The sequence below is a fragment of the Pteropus alecto genome, unplaced genomic scaffold (genome assembly GCF_000325575.1).
Source record: "Pteropus alecto unplaced genomic scaffold, ASM32557v1 scaffold146, whole genome shotgun sequence".
Lineage (NCBI taxonomy): Eukaryota > Metazoa > Chordata > Mammalia > Chiroptera > Pteropodidae > Pteropus > Pteropus alecto.
The window spans coordinates 8,603,350-8,623,780 of NW_006442107.1; the positions used below are offsets into that span (position 1 = coordinate 8,603,350).

The following is a 20,431-nucleotide window of genomic DNA, read 5'->3' on the forward strand; positions in this document are numbered from 1 at the left end:
TCCTCTGAACAATTCCATGAGGTAAATGCAGATATCATAACTTTTCAAGTGAGAAATATACATTTTAGAGAGATCATGTTATTTTCCTAAAATCAGACAGCTGGTGTTGATAGAGACAGGCTTAAACCCAGGTAGTCTGACTTTATATGCCTTATGCAAAAATAAGATTCCATTTAATATATTTATAAGCAAGTCTGATTTATCTCTTAAATGTCATTTTTTAACATGTCGTTTCTAAACACTGAGATTTAACCACACTGAAATTATCTAAATTCATTTTTTGTTCCATCATCTTTATAATCTGTGGGATTCTGGCTTTTAGTTTTTCTCTCTTGCTTTGCTTTCTCCTAACTCCTACACAGTGTGATGCTACTGCCTCCAGGAAGCATTCCTTGAGTTTCTAAGTATATATCAGAAGTAAGATTGAAATTATATAAAGTATCTTTTCCAATCTCAATGGAATGAAATTTGAATCCATAGCAAAATGAAAACTGAAAGATTTACAAATAGGTGAAGTTAAACAATCAATGAGCAAAAGAAGAAATCATGGAGAAAAAATAGAAAATACTTAGAGATTAATAAAAATGAAAACACAACATTCTAAAACTTATGAGATTCAGCAAAAGCAGTGTTAAAAGAAAAATTTATAACAGTAAATACTTACATTAAAAAAGAAGAAAGAGCACAAATAACAACCTCACTTTAAACTTTAAAAAAACTAGGGGAAAAAACTAAACTCATAAATAAAATGGAAGAAATAAGAATAAAGACTTAAAAAGAGGTAAATAAAATAGAGAACATAAAAATAACAGAGAAAATTAATGACACCGAGTTGCTAAAAAAAATGGACAAACCTTAGATTGACCAAGAAAAAAGTTTACTCAAATAAATAAAATTAAAAATTAGAGTAGAGACATTACTATCAGCCTTAAAATAAAATAAGAATTGTATGCAAAAGTATGAATTTATATGCTTACCCAACAACATATTTAAAAAATTAACTGAAAATGGATTGAAGATCTAAATATAAGAGCTAAAATTATAAAAGTCTTAGAAGAAAAAATAGGGTTAAATATTCATGACCTTGAATTTGGGACTAGATCTTTAGCTATAATACCAAAAACATAAGCGACAAAAGAAAAAGTAGATAAATTACACTTCATCGAAATGAAAAACTTTCATGCAACAAAGATATTAATAAAGTAAAATGATAGCTACAGAACAGGAAAAAAATATTTGCAAACCATGTATCTGATGTGTTTAGAATCCAGAATATATAAAAATCTCATGTAAGTTAACAAAAACACCAAGACATTAAACTTTTTGTAGTTTTTAGCGTATGTCTTTGCCCCGTTAGTTAACTTTATACCTAAGTATTCAATCCTTTTGATGTTATTATAAATGGAATCATTTTCTTAATTTCCTTTTCTTATTGTTCATTATTAGCATATAGAAAGAAATGATTTTTGTGTGTTGATTTTTTTATTCTGCAATTTTGCTGAATTTGTTTAGAAGTTCATATATATATTTGTGTGTGTGTGTATGTGTGTGTGTGTGTAATCTTTATCGCTTTCTATTTGTAAGATCATGTTATCTGCAAATAGAAAATTTTACTCCATTTTCATTTGAATGATTTTAATTTCTTTTTCTTGCCTTGTTGCTCTGACTAGGACTTCCAGTACTATGTTAAATAAAAGGGTTAAAACAGGCATCCTTGTTTTATTTGTGATCTTAAAGGAAAAAGTCTTTCGAACTGAGTATAATGTTAGGATACAAACTTGTGCATAATTAAGAAAGAAATGACACATTTGTTCCATGGTTTGTTTCTCTAGGTAACATGACCAAGGTACTTCAAGTCATTAATTCTCCTGATGAAGGAGAAAGACATCTGACTTCACTTTAGGCAAAGACTCCCTTTCCTATATTTTCCTGGGTTATAGCCTTCTCACTCTATATACTGTATTGGAGTCTCTGATTGCCTCATTTAGCAACGTACTTAGTCTTGTTATGAAATCTAAAAATTAATCATTGCTTTTTCTGCTGAATATATTTAAATATAAACTTTGTCTTGTGTTTTTTCAGAAGATGCTTATAAGACCCAAGTTAGGATTGACAATGAGCCAGCTTATTTGGACATCTTGGACACTGCTGGTCAGGTAGGTAATTTTCTTGGATCTCTACAATGTCTGAGGCCAGTTTAGGCTTTAACCTCAAATGCATTTATGACAAAGAAGAAGATGAGTTTATTCAAACAGGAGTACAACAAATTTTCAATAGCAATCAAGGATCAAATAAGAAAAGAATTGACAGGAAAATGTGACTCATTGCCAACCAGAATATTTCAATATGCCCATAATTTTCTTTAAAAAGCATGTGTAGATGTAATATTGCTGAGATTATAAAACTAATAAAGTCTTCCTCAGATGTTCACAAAATTCTGTCCTAGTCTATGATCTGATGATGGTTTTTATGAGAGAATTTTACTTGATTGTAATAAAGAAAGGTCTACTTTGCAAATATACACATGAACCAAGGCTAGGAAGATAGTTCAGTGAAATGAGTGATGTAACCAAGATTTAGCAAATCTAATACATTAGTTTATAAATCTGTAAATAGGCATAAGGAGAACATGAACAATAAGGAGGCAGAGAAGAACGTAATTTGTGTGGTATAAAAATAAAAGACAGAACTAAAATACTACACAGCAATTATAAATAAGATGGGAGGAAAAGAATCAAAGTTAAAATATTTAAAAGGCTTGCAGTATTTGGGAGGAGGGTAGAGATTTCCTTTAGCTTCATACTTTTAAAGTAACCATGTTAAAATTATATTGATTACATGCCAGGTATAAAATAATAACTCTATTGTAAATCTACAACTGCTCCAAAAAATAAAGTCTTAATAAATGTTACTTAAAAACTAGCAGAGGGAAAGGGAAGAATAAATAAAAAACATTAATATAAGATTGAAAAGAAAGAAGAAACGAAGGAAAAAAGGTAACGAGGAAGCATAATAAATACATATAAACATATCAGAAATAGAAATAAATGGAAATAAATATAGCTCTCCCAGAATAGGCAAGTAAATTGGTAATATCATGTTGAATAAAAGAATACAACTAACATGTATCTATTTGGTTTAAAAGAGACATAAGGGTACAGAAAGGTGGCAAATCAAAGAATGATTAGAAAAAAGTAGGCAAAGGTGACAAAACCTGAAGCAGGTATACCTGTATTATCAGACAAAATAGATTTTACTGAAAAAAAAAGCATTATTAATCTGTAAAGTGTCAATTTGTAATAACAATTATCAAAAAGATTTAAAAAATTTCTAGTCTATAGTATTCAAGACAAATAGAGCAAACTATACAGAAAAAAATATAAATCCAAAATCATGTCTAGGGGAAAATTTTAATGCACCTCTGTCAGTAAGACCTGGATCAAAAAGTAATGTAATTATAGAATATTTGAAAACACACTTAATTTAAATAGAATGACACAGTAAATGTGAGAGTAGTCCTTCTTTTCCACATATATTTATTTGCTGTTTATACTCTTTCTATATTTATGAGATATTTGAAACCCATATATTAACAAACTCATTTGTTTCCAGGGACATTTGGACAACAGACATATGAGAGTGGGGAAAGTCTTGAAGACTTTGGAGATACTTAGAATGGAACTATTTCCATTGGCTCAGGGAAAAAATAGCTAGACCATGAATTGCATAAAAATCTGTAAAAAATACAGAGGCCCATCACAAAGTCCTTAGTAATTCAGTGTATGTGAAATGCAATTGTGTGGGATTATATGTCTGTACATATCTGTGTATGTATGTATGTATCTCACATTCTCAATATTATTAACTGGGCATCCATAGGGTTACAACACAGGACTAATGGTTCCACAGGGACACAAAAGAAATAAAATCACTCTAGTCCCTGGCCTGGAAGAGTTATACTTTTATCTCTGCACATGTATAAGAAAGAATTGACTCAAAACTGAAGAAAGAGATGTCAAATTTGACTGCCATGTCTTTAATCATATCACCTCTCATAAACAGTGAGTGTTCCTATTCAACCATGTTTAAGCATCTACTCATCTGATATGTAGAACATTAAGATTTATATTTGTCATTTATATTTTTAGCTGAAACTTGGCAATTTCAAAACTAAACCTGCCAAATTAAATAAAAAAATTTTGATTTACACATAGCATAAATGTATTGCATGAAATGACTACCAAGACTCTCTAAAATATACTTGAGATAAAAATAGCTGAAAAACATAATGTCATTCATTGACCTCATCATTTAAATCATTTTCTTCAGTATTGCATTTTTGTGGTGGACAATCCCAGAGCTTTGCATCCTAGAATTACTGCGGGGCCACCACTGTGCAAACATAACTTTCATTAAGAATCATCCTTAGCAGAAACTCTGTACATGTTTATATTTAATATCCATGTAAATGACTATAAGTGTGAATATTTAGAGCTCACACATTTTAGTTCCTTTTGTTTACAAATAAGGACACTGGGGCTCAGAAGAGGTAAGTGGCTTGCCCAAGATCACATGGCTTCGAAATGTCAAGACTGGAATGATTCTGGTGCTAGGCTCATGAGTCTTTCCTGAAAGTCTATGTTGATATAGCCACATTACCTCTAAATGCCATCTCTGTGAACAGTATTGGACTACCCATGACTAGTAATGCTTGCTCTTTGTATGTTACTTTTTTGACAATGTCAATGATATTTTAATTAAAAGAGTCTTAGCTGAAAACCACAAGCACAAAAAAATGGCAAGAACAATGGATCAAAAACTCAAGATGGTAAAATCAAGGAAAAATCTGAAGAAAAAATGCCATTAGTATAAGAGTTTGTTTACAATCATCTTTTTATTTATATCTTTTACGATATTTTACACAAAGCATTTATCTTCCCTAATACTAAATATCAGGGGTATTTCTTGAAGATTTTCCTTGAGTTACATTGTCAATATATCGATCCATTGGTGAAAGGTTTAGACAATATAAATAAATAATAATATTGCATCTATGTGAGTGATCAAATTAGCAAGAACAATAAAGTCAACCCATACCACTTGCTATAACCCTTGTACAGCTATATCATGAAGGAGGGACCTAGTTAAGAATAAGTGAATAAAACATTTGGGCTTATGACATGTATTTTTCCCACATCTGACATAAATGGAATATATAGAATTAGACACAATATTTATTGTTACTGTGATTCACTTTATATTTTTTTAAATAAAGAGCTTAGATTAAATGTTATTTAAAACATTTTGTGCTCTATTATTCTTAAAAGTGATTCATTCATTCAATAATGAATTCTTATGTATTGGACACTGATTATGCTCTCTCAATCATGCTAGGTGCTATGACAGATTCAAACAAATTTGAAAAATGTTTCCTGCCTTTAAGAAATTTTCAGTGTAGTAATGAAGGCAAGATGTACCTGGTTTATTAAGAGAAAATGTCACTTATGTGTCATCAAGTTAGCTCTCGATTAAGTTAAAGAATGAAAATCAATTATTTTTGATTAGGCGAAATGATAACCAGAGAAAGATAAATCAGGAGGGCTTCTCCCAACACACTATTAATTTCACCAAGGAGGTATATTTATACACATAACTTCCAATTATGAATCAGTTAAAAGAAAAACAAGTAGGTAAAATGCCTATCATCATTCTAGGAGTAGGACATTTTGATGATAAAACCGAAGGTATTACAAAAGCTTTTCCTTTGATTTCTCCTTTTTCTTCCTTCAGGAACATAGCAATATTGTGATGTTAAAACTTCTTTCTGTCTTCATTTGTGGGGAATAGAGAGTGAGAATGATTCTGAGTGGACTTCGAACATCTTATATATCTGGAAAGCTACAGGAGGTCATGACAGGAATCAGAGGAAAGGAAATGGAAAACACGGTTTTTAAAACTAAATCAAGGCTTAAGGAAGAAGCTTGATGTTTTTATCTAGGTCATATTTCTATACTTTACACCCAGGTTGGCAGGTTGGGAACATATATAATAATAAGGGCATGACTTTTGCTGGAGTAACCTATAGAATCTTAGTATGGTAAACAGATTTTAGTAGAAAAGCACTTGGGAAATACCAGTAGTCCTTATATTATGTACATTATAGCTAATATATCAAAATGTAAATGGGTCAGTTAGTCTCCTTTACAAGATTAAAAAATCCTTTAAGTGAAGGACTATGTCTTCTTTTATGACACTGTCTATGTCTTGTGTCTTGTTAGATATATTGTAGGCATTTCTTAATCATGCAGCTTTTTCAATCAATTGGGAAAGAATATAATAAATCCAGATGTTGTTTATTTATTGGGGGGTTTAAGACTCTTGGTGAATATTTTCTTTGAAGTTTGGGAAACCAAACTTCTCTATTAGAAATCAGTTCCACAGTTAGGCAGCTAAGCTGTTGGAATGCTCTCATTTGAGGCACCTGGGTTATTCTTAACCAACTACCAGTTGACTTTGGATTTTAACTTCATGAGCAACTGGAGACAAACTGACCAAAAGAGTTGGAAAATATATTGCCCCAGAGCCATTAAATGCCTTCAGAGTAAATGATAAGTCCACCCACTAGGGTAACAAGTATCTTTAGTATCACTAAGAAATCAAAAGACATGTTTTTCCCGCCAGGCTCCTAAGCCGAACATTTTGTACCTTGCTTTCAGCTTTGAAGCAGAGATGTTTGACTCCCAAAGGCTCTTCAGATAAACACATGTTCATACCCTAAACTTAATACTTCTGTGAGTTGCTCTGACAGTTATCTTGGTTATTCTAGCCTATTATCCAACAATGTTGTTCTCTCATTCTGAATTAATTCAAGTTTCAAATGAAAACTAAAATACCTTATCTAATGAAAATCCAAAAAGCATTTTTTATCAGTAATATTTTAATGTCTCATAAAGTGAGGCCCTCAAAATATATAGTTTTAAAACCATTTTAAATGGGTTTTCCCTTACTACTTTGTTTATTTCTCCCCCTACTATAATGCAGGAAAGCCCTATTTACAATAAAATGCAAAATGCTATTACTTTTCTTTGCAGATATCCAACTTTGAATTCAAAATCAAGATGGTGTTCTGGGAAACCCAAAATGTTTCCTTGTAGAATGACTCTTTTCTTTTTATTTTGGGCAGGTTTCATGTATAAGTTTGGTAGAGGCCTGCCTTTATAGCTACCGCTCACTCCTAAGCATTTCTCTCTTTTATTCTCATTCCTGAAATTTCAGAGAAAAAAAAATTGAATTATAGAGCAACAAAAATTGGTACAACACAGAGGAGGCATACATTTTTGTCAAAAACAAAACAAAACAAAACAAAAACAAAAACAAAAAAAACCCAAACATATAATGAGCTAAAGCCAGCCAAAAAAACATCATCTTCTCATTAAACTACAGAAGTCAATGGGACTAATACATTCACAGAAACTTTGGTGCCAGTACTATGTCAAAAGCATTCCCTCTCTCCCCTCTGAAAGAATACTGTATTAGTCAGGGTTTTCCACAGAAAAGAACCAATAGAATATATCTACATAGATATAGATATAGGTAATAAGATGAGATTGATTATAGTAATTTGCCTACACAGTTATGGAGGCCAAGAAATCCCACAAGCTGTGAGCTGGAGAATTAGGAAAGCATATGGTATAAATTCAAGTCTAAAGGCCTGAAAATTGGGGCCTGATGGTATAGGCCCTGATCTGAGTCCCAAATCCCAAGAACCTTGAGCTCCAATGTTCTAGGGCAGGAGAAGATAGATATCTCAGTCAAGTGGAGAAAGAGCTAATTCACCCTTTCTCCACCTTTTTGCTTTATTTGGGCCCTCAACAAATTGGATGAAGCCCACCCACACTGGGGAGGGACCATCTGCTTTACTCAGTTCACCAATTCAAATGCTAATCTCTTCTAGAAAACCTCTGAAAGATACATCCGGAAATAATGTTTTACCAGCTTTTGGGAGATTGCTTAGCCCAGCTGAGCTGACATAAAATTAAGCATCACGAATATCATTTGCAAAGGCTGTGCTACTAATTGGTATCAAAATATTACATAACTTTATTTCAGTAGTTGTGATAGTTAAAGAAGAATCGTTTCATGGCCTAAATAGCAGTACATCTGGTGGTTCTGGGGATATGCTTATAAAAATTTAATTGTGGCTGTCAAGTCACTTATGGGGTCACATATCTTTACAATAAATTAATGTGATGATGCCACAACTATTCTCTTGATTTGGACATAGGTGCCATGGTTGCTCCTACCTTGATCTTGAACTCTAGTTGCAGATAAGAGAAACATGTGGCTACAATCGAGAGTCAGTTAGCAGAGAGGTAGGATTAGAATAAGCTTGCCTGAGTTTTGAATAGCTTCAACTAGGCCTTAATAAAAACTCTTTGTGTGTACTCATATTAGAGATTCAGCATTCCTGTGTTGAACCTGATTTGATTTGATATGTCCATCAATAAATTGGCTAACCTTACTGTTGTCCAGTCATTTCCAAAACTCCACTTCTGAAGTAACTGATAACAATTTTAATATTTCTAACTAGGCATTTATTCATCTTTGAATAAAAAGAAAGACTGTAGAATTTGAATCTCTTCAAGAAAAACTAAAATTCTTGAATTGCTTTCACAGTAGAGAATTAGAGTAAATACTAACTGGGTATATAGTGACTATAATATTTATGTTTTTTAATTTTTTATTATTTTATGTATAAACCTTATAAACTAGAATAACTTTTAAAATAATCCCCAAAGCCATATTACCTGTTAATCCCATAAATAACATAGGCTTGAAATACAGCACCACATCTGGAATCCTACAAATCAAGACTATCTAAGATGCACTGAGAAACTTAGAGAGCATAAACAATAAACAAAAAACCCTAACAAATAATTTTATATGTTATAAAAACTTTAGGAAAAAAGGCCATTGATCAAAAATATGCAAATATATGATATTTTGAGAAGCATGTTTAATAACACAAAGATGATTTTTTTTCTATCCTGAGAGAATGAAGAGCAATATATTCTCTTAAAAAAATATACTAATTAACATATTTCTGGTAATAGCAAACTGTATATAATCTTGATGAATATGTACTAGTCTATACACAATTGGTATAGGATCTGTTGAGAAAATATAGTTGGGAAATATCTTCACAGCTTATTAACACAGAGCTGTTGCTAACCTTCAGCTTGGACTCAGAATCATTTAAGAATACTACTGCAAACACTGGCAATAACATGAAGGTTTGTCCCACAATTTCTAAATTTTACATGCCTTCTAGGATTTTTGCCCATGTAAGTTTGTTTATGATGTTATGTAATATAGATTTCAGTGGCAATTCTTAAATTTCCCTCTGAGGTGATCCTCAGAACAGTGAAGCTGTATCCTGAGAAATCTACCACAGAAGAGAAAAGCTCAAACAGGGCTTAAGGCATTCCAAGTAATGTATGGAAACTTTCTGATTATTTGTTATTGATGGCATTTACTTTTTAAAAATATCTTCCTTTATCGCATTACCTGTTTGAGAGTATATATAGTCTCATTTATATTTTCTTGGAAAATTACTCTTGCTAAATTTACTTTAGTCTTGAGATGCCAGCTGGTGGTGTCATCATGTGTTCCACATGCATAATGATCTCCCTAGTTATCAGCTCAGAAATGTCTCACAGTGCATACAGACATAAAATAAATGACTCAGTTATTTTCCATAAGCTGAAATGTCTTCACCAGGCTATTTATCCCTCTTGGAACAGGTAAACCTCTAAGCAATGGTTTATAGTGCAAATAAATTATGAACTTTTATTAATTCAACTACTTCAACCCACAAATTAATCTCAAATGAAGTGCAATGACCTAAATCTGACAAATGATTGGTCCCTATAGTCTATTGGGTGAATAGCGTCATTCTAGCCTGGGCCTTCAATTCTGTTTGTTTTGAAAATAGAATGAACACCTCTTAACATGTAAATTCCAGAGAATAGGCTGATATATGAAAAATTGCAATAAGCCACAAAGCTGTCATTTTAAGTTTAATGTCTATTTAGGATCTAGGGTGAAATGTGTAACTGTTCAACTACAGAGTTTAAATGTTAATAGTGTAATGCTTGTCATACTTATCATTATATGTATGTATTATATTGCATATTATATATGTGTGTATTTTAATCCTCTAAATCAGAAATTAATTTACTTTCAAGTTTTTTGAAGTTTTATAAAAGTACTTTATTTGTTGTCTTATATTACTATGTCGTGGTATTGACAAGTTTCCAGTTAGAGTTTTTAACTCTAGCATTAAAATGTCAAACAATATGACCCAAAATTATTTTTTAAACAATAAAAATAACTGATTTAGTCATTTAAATTTTGTTTAGGAGACTATAATGTTTACACATGAAATTGGACACAAGGATGGACAAAGCAGAGATGGACTCTTACCTCATGGACACCATCTTGTGCAGAAGACTGATAAATAACTATAAACTAATCTAATCTAAACTAAACTAAACAATTGCAAATGTGCAGATGGAACCTGGCCTAATATGGAGGTTTAAAGTTACTCAAGGCTTTAATTTGAAATGTGAGTTTGAACTCATGAGGCAGATAGAGGGGAAAAAATAAAAACTATTCCAGGTGTGAAAACTGTCATGTGAGGATGTCTGTAGAAGAGGAGAGAATGGTAGGTTTGCAAACTAAGAGATGCCTAGTACTTCTCAGACAAGGAGCATGTGCAAGGTCATGTGAGATGATAGGGCTAAAGAGGTCAGTCTAATCATACCAAGCTAGGTTAATCATTCTAAATTTTATTCTAGAAGTAATGGGAAGTTGTTGATGAACAGTAACAAAATAAGGGTTGTATTTTTAACTGTTCACCCGGGAATAGTGTACAGAAAGAACTGTAAGGAGATGGAATAAATTATAGGAAGGTTATTAAGAGGACTTTACAAAGGACAATAGCCAGGCTAGGTGGATAGAAAGAAGTGTCACACTCCAGAGTCTTTTAGCTGTAGAAATAAGATTTGGAGAAATGTTCCAGAGTTACTAACCTGGCAGTATTGTTATGGTCTAGTCATGGTCTGAAATTTTAGTACTTTTCATGATCAACTTATATATTATTTTATAAGATTACTTTGTTTTGAAAAAACTTGTCCTCTAATTTTCATGCAAAGCACCCCTAGTATATTTAGGTACTGGAACTTTGGGCTGTGTTATTATGTTAGCTAACTCTTGGCTTGCTGATACTTCTATGCTAATATGAAATGATATTATACTTATTCTAGCACTTGAAACCAACTAAAAAGGCATTTCTAGTTTCTGAATGCATATGAAGGCACTGAAAGGCTAAATACCTTGGTCAGTAATGTTTTATATTTTGTAACACAGCAGATCCAGACCCTCAGCCCTATATAGAAAGATAGATAAGAATCGCTGGGATGCTTTTGCAAACTTACAGTTAAAAACAGAAAGGTAGATCTAAGTTTAAAAATCTATAAATTTTCTGAATTTCTGCTCTTGAAATAGTCTTTATAAGAAATTCATTTTTATAAACCATTTTTTTTTTGTCTTGTCAAAATGGGCAGTCCCTGGTTCCCAAAGCCTGTGACAAAATATCTCATTCTCTTCTACTTGTTACAATTGAAACTCTTTTAACTAGCCTTCTCTTTAACTCACCCACAAGGATCACCAGTAGCCCCTACTTTCTCTTTAAATCATGAGATAGATCCTGGCAGCCAAATTACTCTCTAGTCCACCTGCAATTCAGCTTTCACCACATGTTTTCCAAGAGTCGGTCAACCACTTTATTCCAGTTGTACATAATTTTGTAATTATATAATTTAAGTAAGTACATGAACTGGTAAAATCTTGTGAGAAGAGAGTCAATTTTTAAACTAGGTTGAGTGTGTTTCAAAATGGCATGTTATTGATGAGTCTCAGCTCCCCTACCTCTTAAATTGTCATTAAAATAGGGGTGGGCAAGATAGTTTTAAAATCTGGCATTAAAAATCTACAATTCTGAACTCTGATGGACTCACAAGTGTCTTAAATTCTTGCTCCACTTTAAAGATATCAAAACTTTAAAGCATGAATGATGCATTATGGATGTTTTGTGCAAAAATACAACTCCATTTGGCAGACTTGTTTTAAAAAGGGGGCATGTTGGCTCACCATCAAAGATTAGAAGATGAATATACATTTGTATATTTTAAATGAACATAAAATGTTTCAAGTATGTATCATTTAAAATTATTTCACTTTTTAACTGATATCAATTAACCAGCAGAAAGCCAGTTCAGTTCTTTTATTGTACCTAATTTTCCCCAGCCATAAATATTCTTTTCCTAAATCATCAGTAAACATTCTGTCTTCCAGATCTTTACTTTTCAAGACTAGAATCTAGCTTCCCTAATTTACAACGGTATCCACTTTACCTCCTGTCAAACTCCCATCCAGCTTGCTTTCATCTCCTCTCCTACCTGCTTTCTAGGACATCAGGATTCCACTGCAATTTGTAACACATATTAGGATGAAATCTTTTACCTCTGCTTCATACTGCCTATTATAGGTAGTATGAACTGAGCACATCTGAGCTTTTGGGGTATTTTTCCTCTGCTAGGTACCAAGAGAATAATAATCAGATACAAGCAAACCCTCATCCAAGAGACTGCTGCCTGCTGCCCGTTGATGGTGCAGCTCTTTGGAATAATTAAAACATGCAATTTGACCATAGATGCATTTCTCTTGTTAATTATCAGGTCATTAGACTTAATAAGATCAATCTGTGATTAGATTCACCGTATCTCAAACCAATGTAATGGAGCATACAGGAAATCAAATTTCAGTACGTTTCATTTATCTCTAACCTTCACCTTATACCATGAAGCCCAAATGGTCTGTGGAAGTTACAGATGCACTATTTTGATGTCTAAGTGATTCGGCAGACTGATGGCAAAAGCGGGGGCAGCGGGCACAGAGAGGAATAAAAAGGATGTTTTTAGTGACCTGTTCTTATACCTGGGACACTGAGCCAGAATTGTCTAGATTAATGGAGATTTGACCTATTTCTTTCTTTCTTTCTTTCTTCTTTTTTTTTTTTTGGATTAATGGGGATTTGACCTATTTCTTTCTTTCTTTCTTTCTTTTTTTTTTTGACCTATTTCTTATAATCATTAATGTCCTCCAGGAGGGATGTGCGATGTGGGTAGGAACTAGTATTGCCCTTACGGTGCTAAAAGAGGTAGATCTCTCTTAAATGTCAAGGATTGCCTCAAAACCCTAAGTAAAGCTAGGATTCCCTTTGATTCCCCAGGGATTCAGTCTTATATGAACTATCTAGAACCTGCAAATCTGTAGAGATAGAAAGTAGATCAGTGGTTGCCAAAATCTGGGGGTGGGGAAAGGGAAGGTGAATAACATATGATAGCTACTGGTTTGGGGATTTCTTTTTAGGGTGATAAAAGTGTTCCGGACTTGGTGGTTATGGTCGCCCAATTTTGTAAATATACTAAAAAACACTGAACACTGGGGCAGAAACTCAGTATATAACCAGGGAACAGACGTTCTAGCCTCTGCTCTGACATTGGCTTTCTGTTTCACATGAGAAAGCCATGAAATAATAAAAGGTGAAAGAAGTGGAAGGACTTTGTGACCCATATGTTCAAGCCTTAACCGGAGAGTTCCCGCTTCAAAACTTAAGGGGAGAATGTTTTGGGGGCAACTTAAACACCAAAGGGTAGTCTATACTCAAGCCTCTATTCATCATGTGCAGTTATGGTCATGGCCTTCATGGCCAACTGGCTTCCTGCCTTCACATAAACCTGGAAATTTTGTGTATTTGATTTCCTATTCATCTATCTGTCAAAAGTTTTATCTGAATTCCTAGACACATGAACCTCTACTGTTCTGCATGCAGTCTGGGTTCTTGACTGAATTAGTAATAGTACTAACTGAATGACTTCAATCTGTGGATACAGCTCTTGAGATCTCTATTTTGAACCAGCTTGAACTTATCATATCCAACTGTTTTATGATCACTGCTTATCTGATCGCCTCAGAAATACATAAAAATATGACCTCATGCGACCTACCTTAGTCTCTTAATACATAACATGGAAACAATGATATCCCCTCCTGACTGACCTCCCAAAGCTCTTCGTATGATAAATAGGTTGCCTGATGCACAATGCTTTGATCTGCTCAATAACCCAAGTATTGTTAAGGAAAATATGACCTGTTGCTTTCTCAATTATTGTAACCTAAATCTGCTATATAGAGAAGGAAAAATAATATATTGAAGATGATAAGAGAGATGATGTAAAGTGGTTTGTATTTTTGAAAGGATAAGGCTAAGGAGAAGGATGACTGACATCTTTACGTTAATGAAGATAATAGAAACAGGGAAGGATGGGCGCCATTTGATACTCAACAGAGGTAAAGTTCAGTCCCTCAAAAGAGTATAGTACAGTTTTACACTACAGGGAGCAAACTAATAAAAATATATATATTTCTAAGCAGTTTACATGTATGATGTATCTAGTTCATGAGTATATTTATTCAGAATACCACTTGTATTTATGTTATTGTTATACACTTACTAGTACACTTTTGTTTTAGGCCATTTCTGTCTATTTGACATAAATTTTCAAACATTTTTGGTTGCTTCTGAGAACGGGTAGGAAAGCATGGATTCCTTGTATACTGACAGTTGTTTGCACAATCCTTAACAATATTGCAATTGGCAGTGTTGTCAGTAAGTAGAACAATTCTTCAGCAATGGTTTGGCTAACAATGAATTTAAGATAATATAATTTTTGTTCAATACCATTGAAAACTCAGTATGAGTATTAGAAAAAAAGATATGTACAGAGTTTCACATCAATTCTTTTAAACCAAAGAAGGTGACAACAATGATTTCTCCATCCTAGAAAGGCCTTTTTGGTAGAATATGGAGAAAGCACCAACTTACTGTATAGGCTAGAGATCAGGAACCTACAAATGCAATGGGTAAATCCATTTAAAAGGCAATGTGGTTATGTATATATCTCATTAAGACATAAAAAAAATTAAAGAGAATGAAATTTTAAAATATATTCAGTTTCGAGCTAGCAAGAGATGGCTCAAAAACTAAAAACTTATCAAGTCTTCAGAACATGGAACTCGTGGGGGAGTCTGCATCTTGAATAAGTAAAAGCTTCATAAGGAGGATTATGTACTAGACCAAATTTTTACCATTTATCTGTCTGGTTTCTTTGGGAAGTTGATACCAACTAGAAATTTTAATTACTATTTTTTAAAAATGCATAACATCGCTTTATTGAATTTCTCCCTTATTCTTATGTACGAGACTTTTTAAAAGGAATTTCAGGGAAATAAACCCTGTAGTTTGCTAGGGAATCTTGTTCAGCACACTTGCGAGCCTTTCTTTTCACGTCTCAGATGAGAAACAGAATCCCTTTGGAAAAGATAAGGAAAGCACCATGTCTGTGCTCAGCTAGGGACACTGTAGCTGGAAGGACTCTAGATAGCATCTGGTCTCCAGTGTTATTCTTCTGTACTTTCTTTTTTAAAACCCGCTCTTACTGATATTTCTTTTAAACCATTATTTATAGAGATAATACTTGAAACTTTTTTAAAGGATAGCATTGGGAATCACAACTGAATTTGGAAGAACTTGGTGCGTTGTAAGAAAAGAGACTCTGGTGAATAGCCAAAACCTTTAAGGTTGTTTACAAGGATAACAAGTCACTTCCAAAGCACATGTCTGGGTGACTCTGTAAGAAGCAAATGGTCTTAACTAAATGTTAGGCTAACAATGTCTTTTTGAGCTTTCGAGGCCTTGACAGGCCCTAATAAGAAGTCCATGGGACTCAAAGTAGCACTGGCTCCTCAGCAAATGCCTGCCACTCTTTGATAATATCCTCTTTGTCTTCTCATATTTCCAAAGCAACCACCTTGTCTGGCCTTTTGTATGTATCACCTACTTTTAGGTAACACTAAGATGGCTTACTCTTTCATAAAATATCTTCCCCTTTAAAAATGATATTTGGACTCCCTTTGTCATAAGCCAATACCATAACAAAGGATAAGATTAGGGGAGAGATTCAAATTTATATTTAAATGATGTACAATAATTAACAGATAAATACGACACACTGTCAATTATGTCTATTTTCTCTCTCTTTCAAAATATATTAAAATGATATCAAAAGACTAAAACTTGATATTAAAAGACTAAAGCTATACTCATAAAGACAGAGAGAACAATAGATGAAAGATTACAGCACATTTTGGGAAGAAACAAAGTACACAGATGAATAGGCTGACTTTGTAGACTGGAGGAAACTATCACCTAGGTGGCTGCTGAGGAAGATTTCACTGAAAAATAATGTAATTGATTCTGTAGATTCCTGGAAAAGCTGAGAAGTGGAGGTATAATGTACTGAAGAAAGCAGGAGCATATAAATATAAAGAAAAGAAAGACAGGATAAATAATGCAGGATAATGTTTACCTCAGAATAAGAGCCTTGTTCTCACGGAGAGATATATAGGAAACTTCATTGGTATGAGTAATATTTTATTCCTTAAGCTAGTGGAGGCCTATATTATTCCTTATACATGTATATTTAATTTTGTATTTAGTAAAATTGTAAGAATATATTTTATTATGTAAGAGAGGATAAGGCTTGAGGTTAAGTATAGTGGACTTAGCTGAAAATGTATGCAGAAGGATCAAGCATTGGGAGGAGTAGGAGAGGTAACTGGTATTTTTTTGGGTATAAGCCTTGAAATATAATTTAATTTTTATGTGTTATATATGAATTGTTCTGATTGAAAAAAAAACAAAAACTTAGAACTTGTAAGAAATGGTTCTGTATCATGTAAATGTGAGAAGCAGGTATTGATTCTTTCCTTCGTGTCTAAGAAAGCTCCTTTTGGGAACAAATAGGAATGCAGATCAATTGATATAGAGATTCAGTGCAATTTTTCCTTTTGTATTTACCCAAATTGATTCTTCAAATGTTCTCTCCATCAGGGGAGACAGTTCTCAGGCTGTTAAATCCAAAGCCCCATGTCATTAGGTCCCTCTGCAGATCATTCAGTTTCCTACCACTCTCAAGTCAAAAGGGACAAATTGCCACTTCGTCTGGTGCCACCGAACCCCTCCCCCACCACATACACACACTTTTTGGAGAAGGAAGATGTGTGGTCTAGTTGTTCTTGGCTTGGAAGCCCTAGCCCATGTCACAGGGCATCTAATTAGAGCCCCTGGTTGTGAGTATTGCTGCAGCAATCTCTATTTTAATTTCTCCCCAGCTGTGTGACTGACTACAACACAGATGGGAAGTAGGGGTGTGGGAAATCAGAAGAATTGAGAAGTGAGGTGAACATCCAATGAAGCTTGAACAAGAGCAGAGTTGCTCTGAGAGATCTAAGCTCCCAGAGTGGGCAGGATTCTCTGACTTTCTCATTTATTTTTCTATACTTTGGGGTGTAGCTATGTCTTGGGGTGTAATGTAGAGGAAAGTGGGTGGCTGGAGGTGACTTGAGAAAAGAGTCCTGCTATCAAAATGTTTGGTTTACTTTGGATTTGCTCCAGTGGATGAATTTTTCTTTGATTAAGGTGACCATGTAATATATCACCCAACTGCACATTTTTCAGGATATAAGGGATGTATTAATAAATAACCAAGTAAGGCATAATTCGGAACTCCATGGGCAAACTAGAACATTGCCTAGTTTGCATTCTGCTCAAATCTATTAGCAAGAACACACGTGTGCTTTCTGAACTTTTATTTTGTGTCCTTACTTCCGTTCTCATCCTCCTATTTGATACGGCTTTTTGTTAGACTCAATCAACAGTAAGATGACTGTTTGTCATGGCCCTAGAAACTGCCACACGGTACTTCACTCTAATTGGAAAACCTGTCAGTGGTCCTGTAGACTTCAGACCATCACTGAGGAAGACCAAATATTGACAACGATCAGGCCCTGGGTGTAAATTTGTAACAGACGAACCTCCCCAAAAGCTTGCTAATGCTGTTGAACATTTGAAAACATGTAAAGCCATTATATTATAAAAAAATTATTCCCAACCCTTGTTTTCCATCTCTCATTATGCTTAAAGATACCACAAACGCCTCAGTATTCTCTGCATAAAATTAAATTTAATTCATTCCAATTAAAATCATATTATATGTGCCACATTTAGAATGGTAGGAGTTATGATGTATCGTACAGAGACAGAAATAAGTCTGTTGAAAATTACATTCTGCTAACTTTAAAATTAGGTACAGTCTATCTAATTCATATAGATACAGACACTGATATAAATATGTATAAATTGTACCTGGAGATGTTATTTAGTTCAGATATATAGGTACAGGACAAAAATGATGGTAAAATAATAGCACCTATCCTCTAGGATAAGAACTATATATGTTTTATTCTTTTGCTTACTTAAGTATATTTTCATATACTGTTACTATGAACACTGAACAGTGGTGTTATGTATCAATTATCAGTTCTTCTGCATATCTCTGTTCTGATTCAGTTTGAGCTATACTTTGTCCATGCTCTGCTGATACTTTTTTCTATGTCTCACGCCTATGCCTGCTTCACGTTTACTACACTGAAATAGTAGCAAGTGTTGCTGATTCATGGCCTCATTCTCTGTACAGAAAATTCTTAATTTTTATAACTACATTTTTAATAGTTCCTATTAAGTGCAGTCTTTATCAAGTGATTTTTACGGGGCCTGTTTCCTCTAATATGATGTGCAAAACCACAGTCATGAAAAGGCAGAGGAAGTAACAAAGGTTAATACAGAAAATCCAAAACAAACCACTGGAGAAACTAAGCTCTGTTTTCTTAATGTGCTCAGACATGGGCAATCAAAGATTCACTCACTGAATTGTAAAAAATCAACTGGTTGCAACATTCACAAACAATTTGACCTGGACTCTAAAATGAATTAATCAATCTGATAGTAAACCTTGTTTTCAAGACAAAAGAATTTAGTTTGCTTTCATTATGCCTTCTTTCCAAATGGAAACCTCGCCTCATTCACCATTTATGCATTTCAATTCCTAACCTCCTTGCCTTTGTGAATATTCTTGTGTGCTTCTGTAGATTCAGTTTTCCCCATATCCACATTTCTAAATTATATCCTTGGGTCAAGAATTAACACCAACCTAGCTCTTCCACGAATCGCTCAGTCTTACTCAGCTGAAAATTCTGTAGTGTCCCCTCTTATTCAGTCACACTTTTCATTTTGAGATCTATAAGAGAGAAGAGAGACATCCCTTCCCTCTTTGACCCCTATGTCCCTTCTGGTCCAAAATACCTCTTGCCAGGCAAAAATTCTAGAATCAAGATTAAAAAAAAAAAAAAAAAGCCCATCCTCTTTTGAGCTTCTCAAAACATAAGTCAGGAAATTCAAGGCTATTAAGGGATTTTCAGTGCTAATTTTGACTGTGCTTGTGTATGCGTGTGTCCATGTATGTATTTTTTATTAACTTGGATCCTAACTGATTGACCAATTCCACTTTAATTTATATATTTTTTTAATTGGCAGAGTAATTTATCTTTAAACCTTTTGTAGAAGGAATATATTTTTGAGATTTTAGGCCAATATACTATCCTTGCTATTCCTATTCCCAAGTTGTTTCACAATTCTCTTTAAAAGAACAAAGTTGGTGAGTTTCAGATTGTAGAGCTTTTTATATTGTTTAGCAAGAATACTCTGGTCAATCCTTAAAATAATATCACTATTAGCAAGAAAATGACTAGTCTTTAAGCAATTGTAATCTCTGAATTGTAGATGCTGTACACATGATTAAACAGAGCATATAAAGAATTTATCCAGCTGATAGGAAACATTAGATTCACTGGGGTTTAAAAGAGAATGGACTACCTTCTGAACAGGAGAATTTTGTTTTGTGTTGTGTTTAATAGAGTTTTCTCAGACTTACCGAAAAGAAGGGATGTGAAAACTTAGCAGCAGCAGCAGCAGCGATTTTCAGCGTGGGTTCTAGACCAGTGGTATCAGTATCACCTGGGAACTTGTTAGAAATGCAAATCCTGGCCCCAAAATTTGTGTGTCAAGAAGCCCTCCAGGTGATGCTGACGCGTGCTAAAGTTTCCAAATCACTGGTCTACGTTCGGAGTTTGCTAAATGCGGGATTTTTTTTTTTTTTTTTATAATGGATGCCATATCAGCTTGCAAGTTTGTACCTCTCTAGACCAAACTATATTTATTCATAGTGTCCACATGTCATGGTCAATTTATTTAATTTTATATTTTAAAAACTTCGTTTTACAGGATAATATGCAACTATACAAAATTCATCCAAAGTGTTCATAGCATTTAAAATTTGCTTCATTATAC

The 20,431-nt window shown here is 33.6% G+C and overlaps 1 protein-coding gene across 1 annotated transcript in view; it reads left to right on the forward strand.

Moving 5' to 3' along the window:
* The window catches only part of RIT2 (Ras like without CAAX 2), a 312,137-nt gene that overhangs the window by 118,084 nt on the left and 173,622 nt on the right, over positions 1 to 20,431 (forward strand). The window contains exon 3 of the mRNA XM_006919944.1: positions 2,083 to 2,156. Coding sequence (XP_006920006.1) covers positions 2,083 to 2,156 — 74 coding nt within the window. The remainder of the gene's footprint in view (positions 1 to 2,082; positions 2,157 to 20,431) is intronic.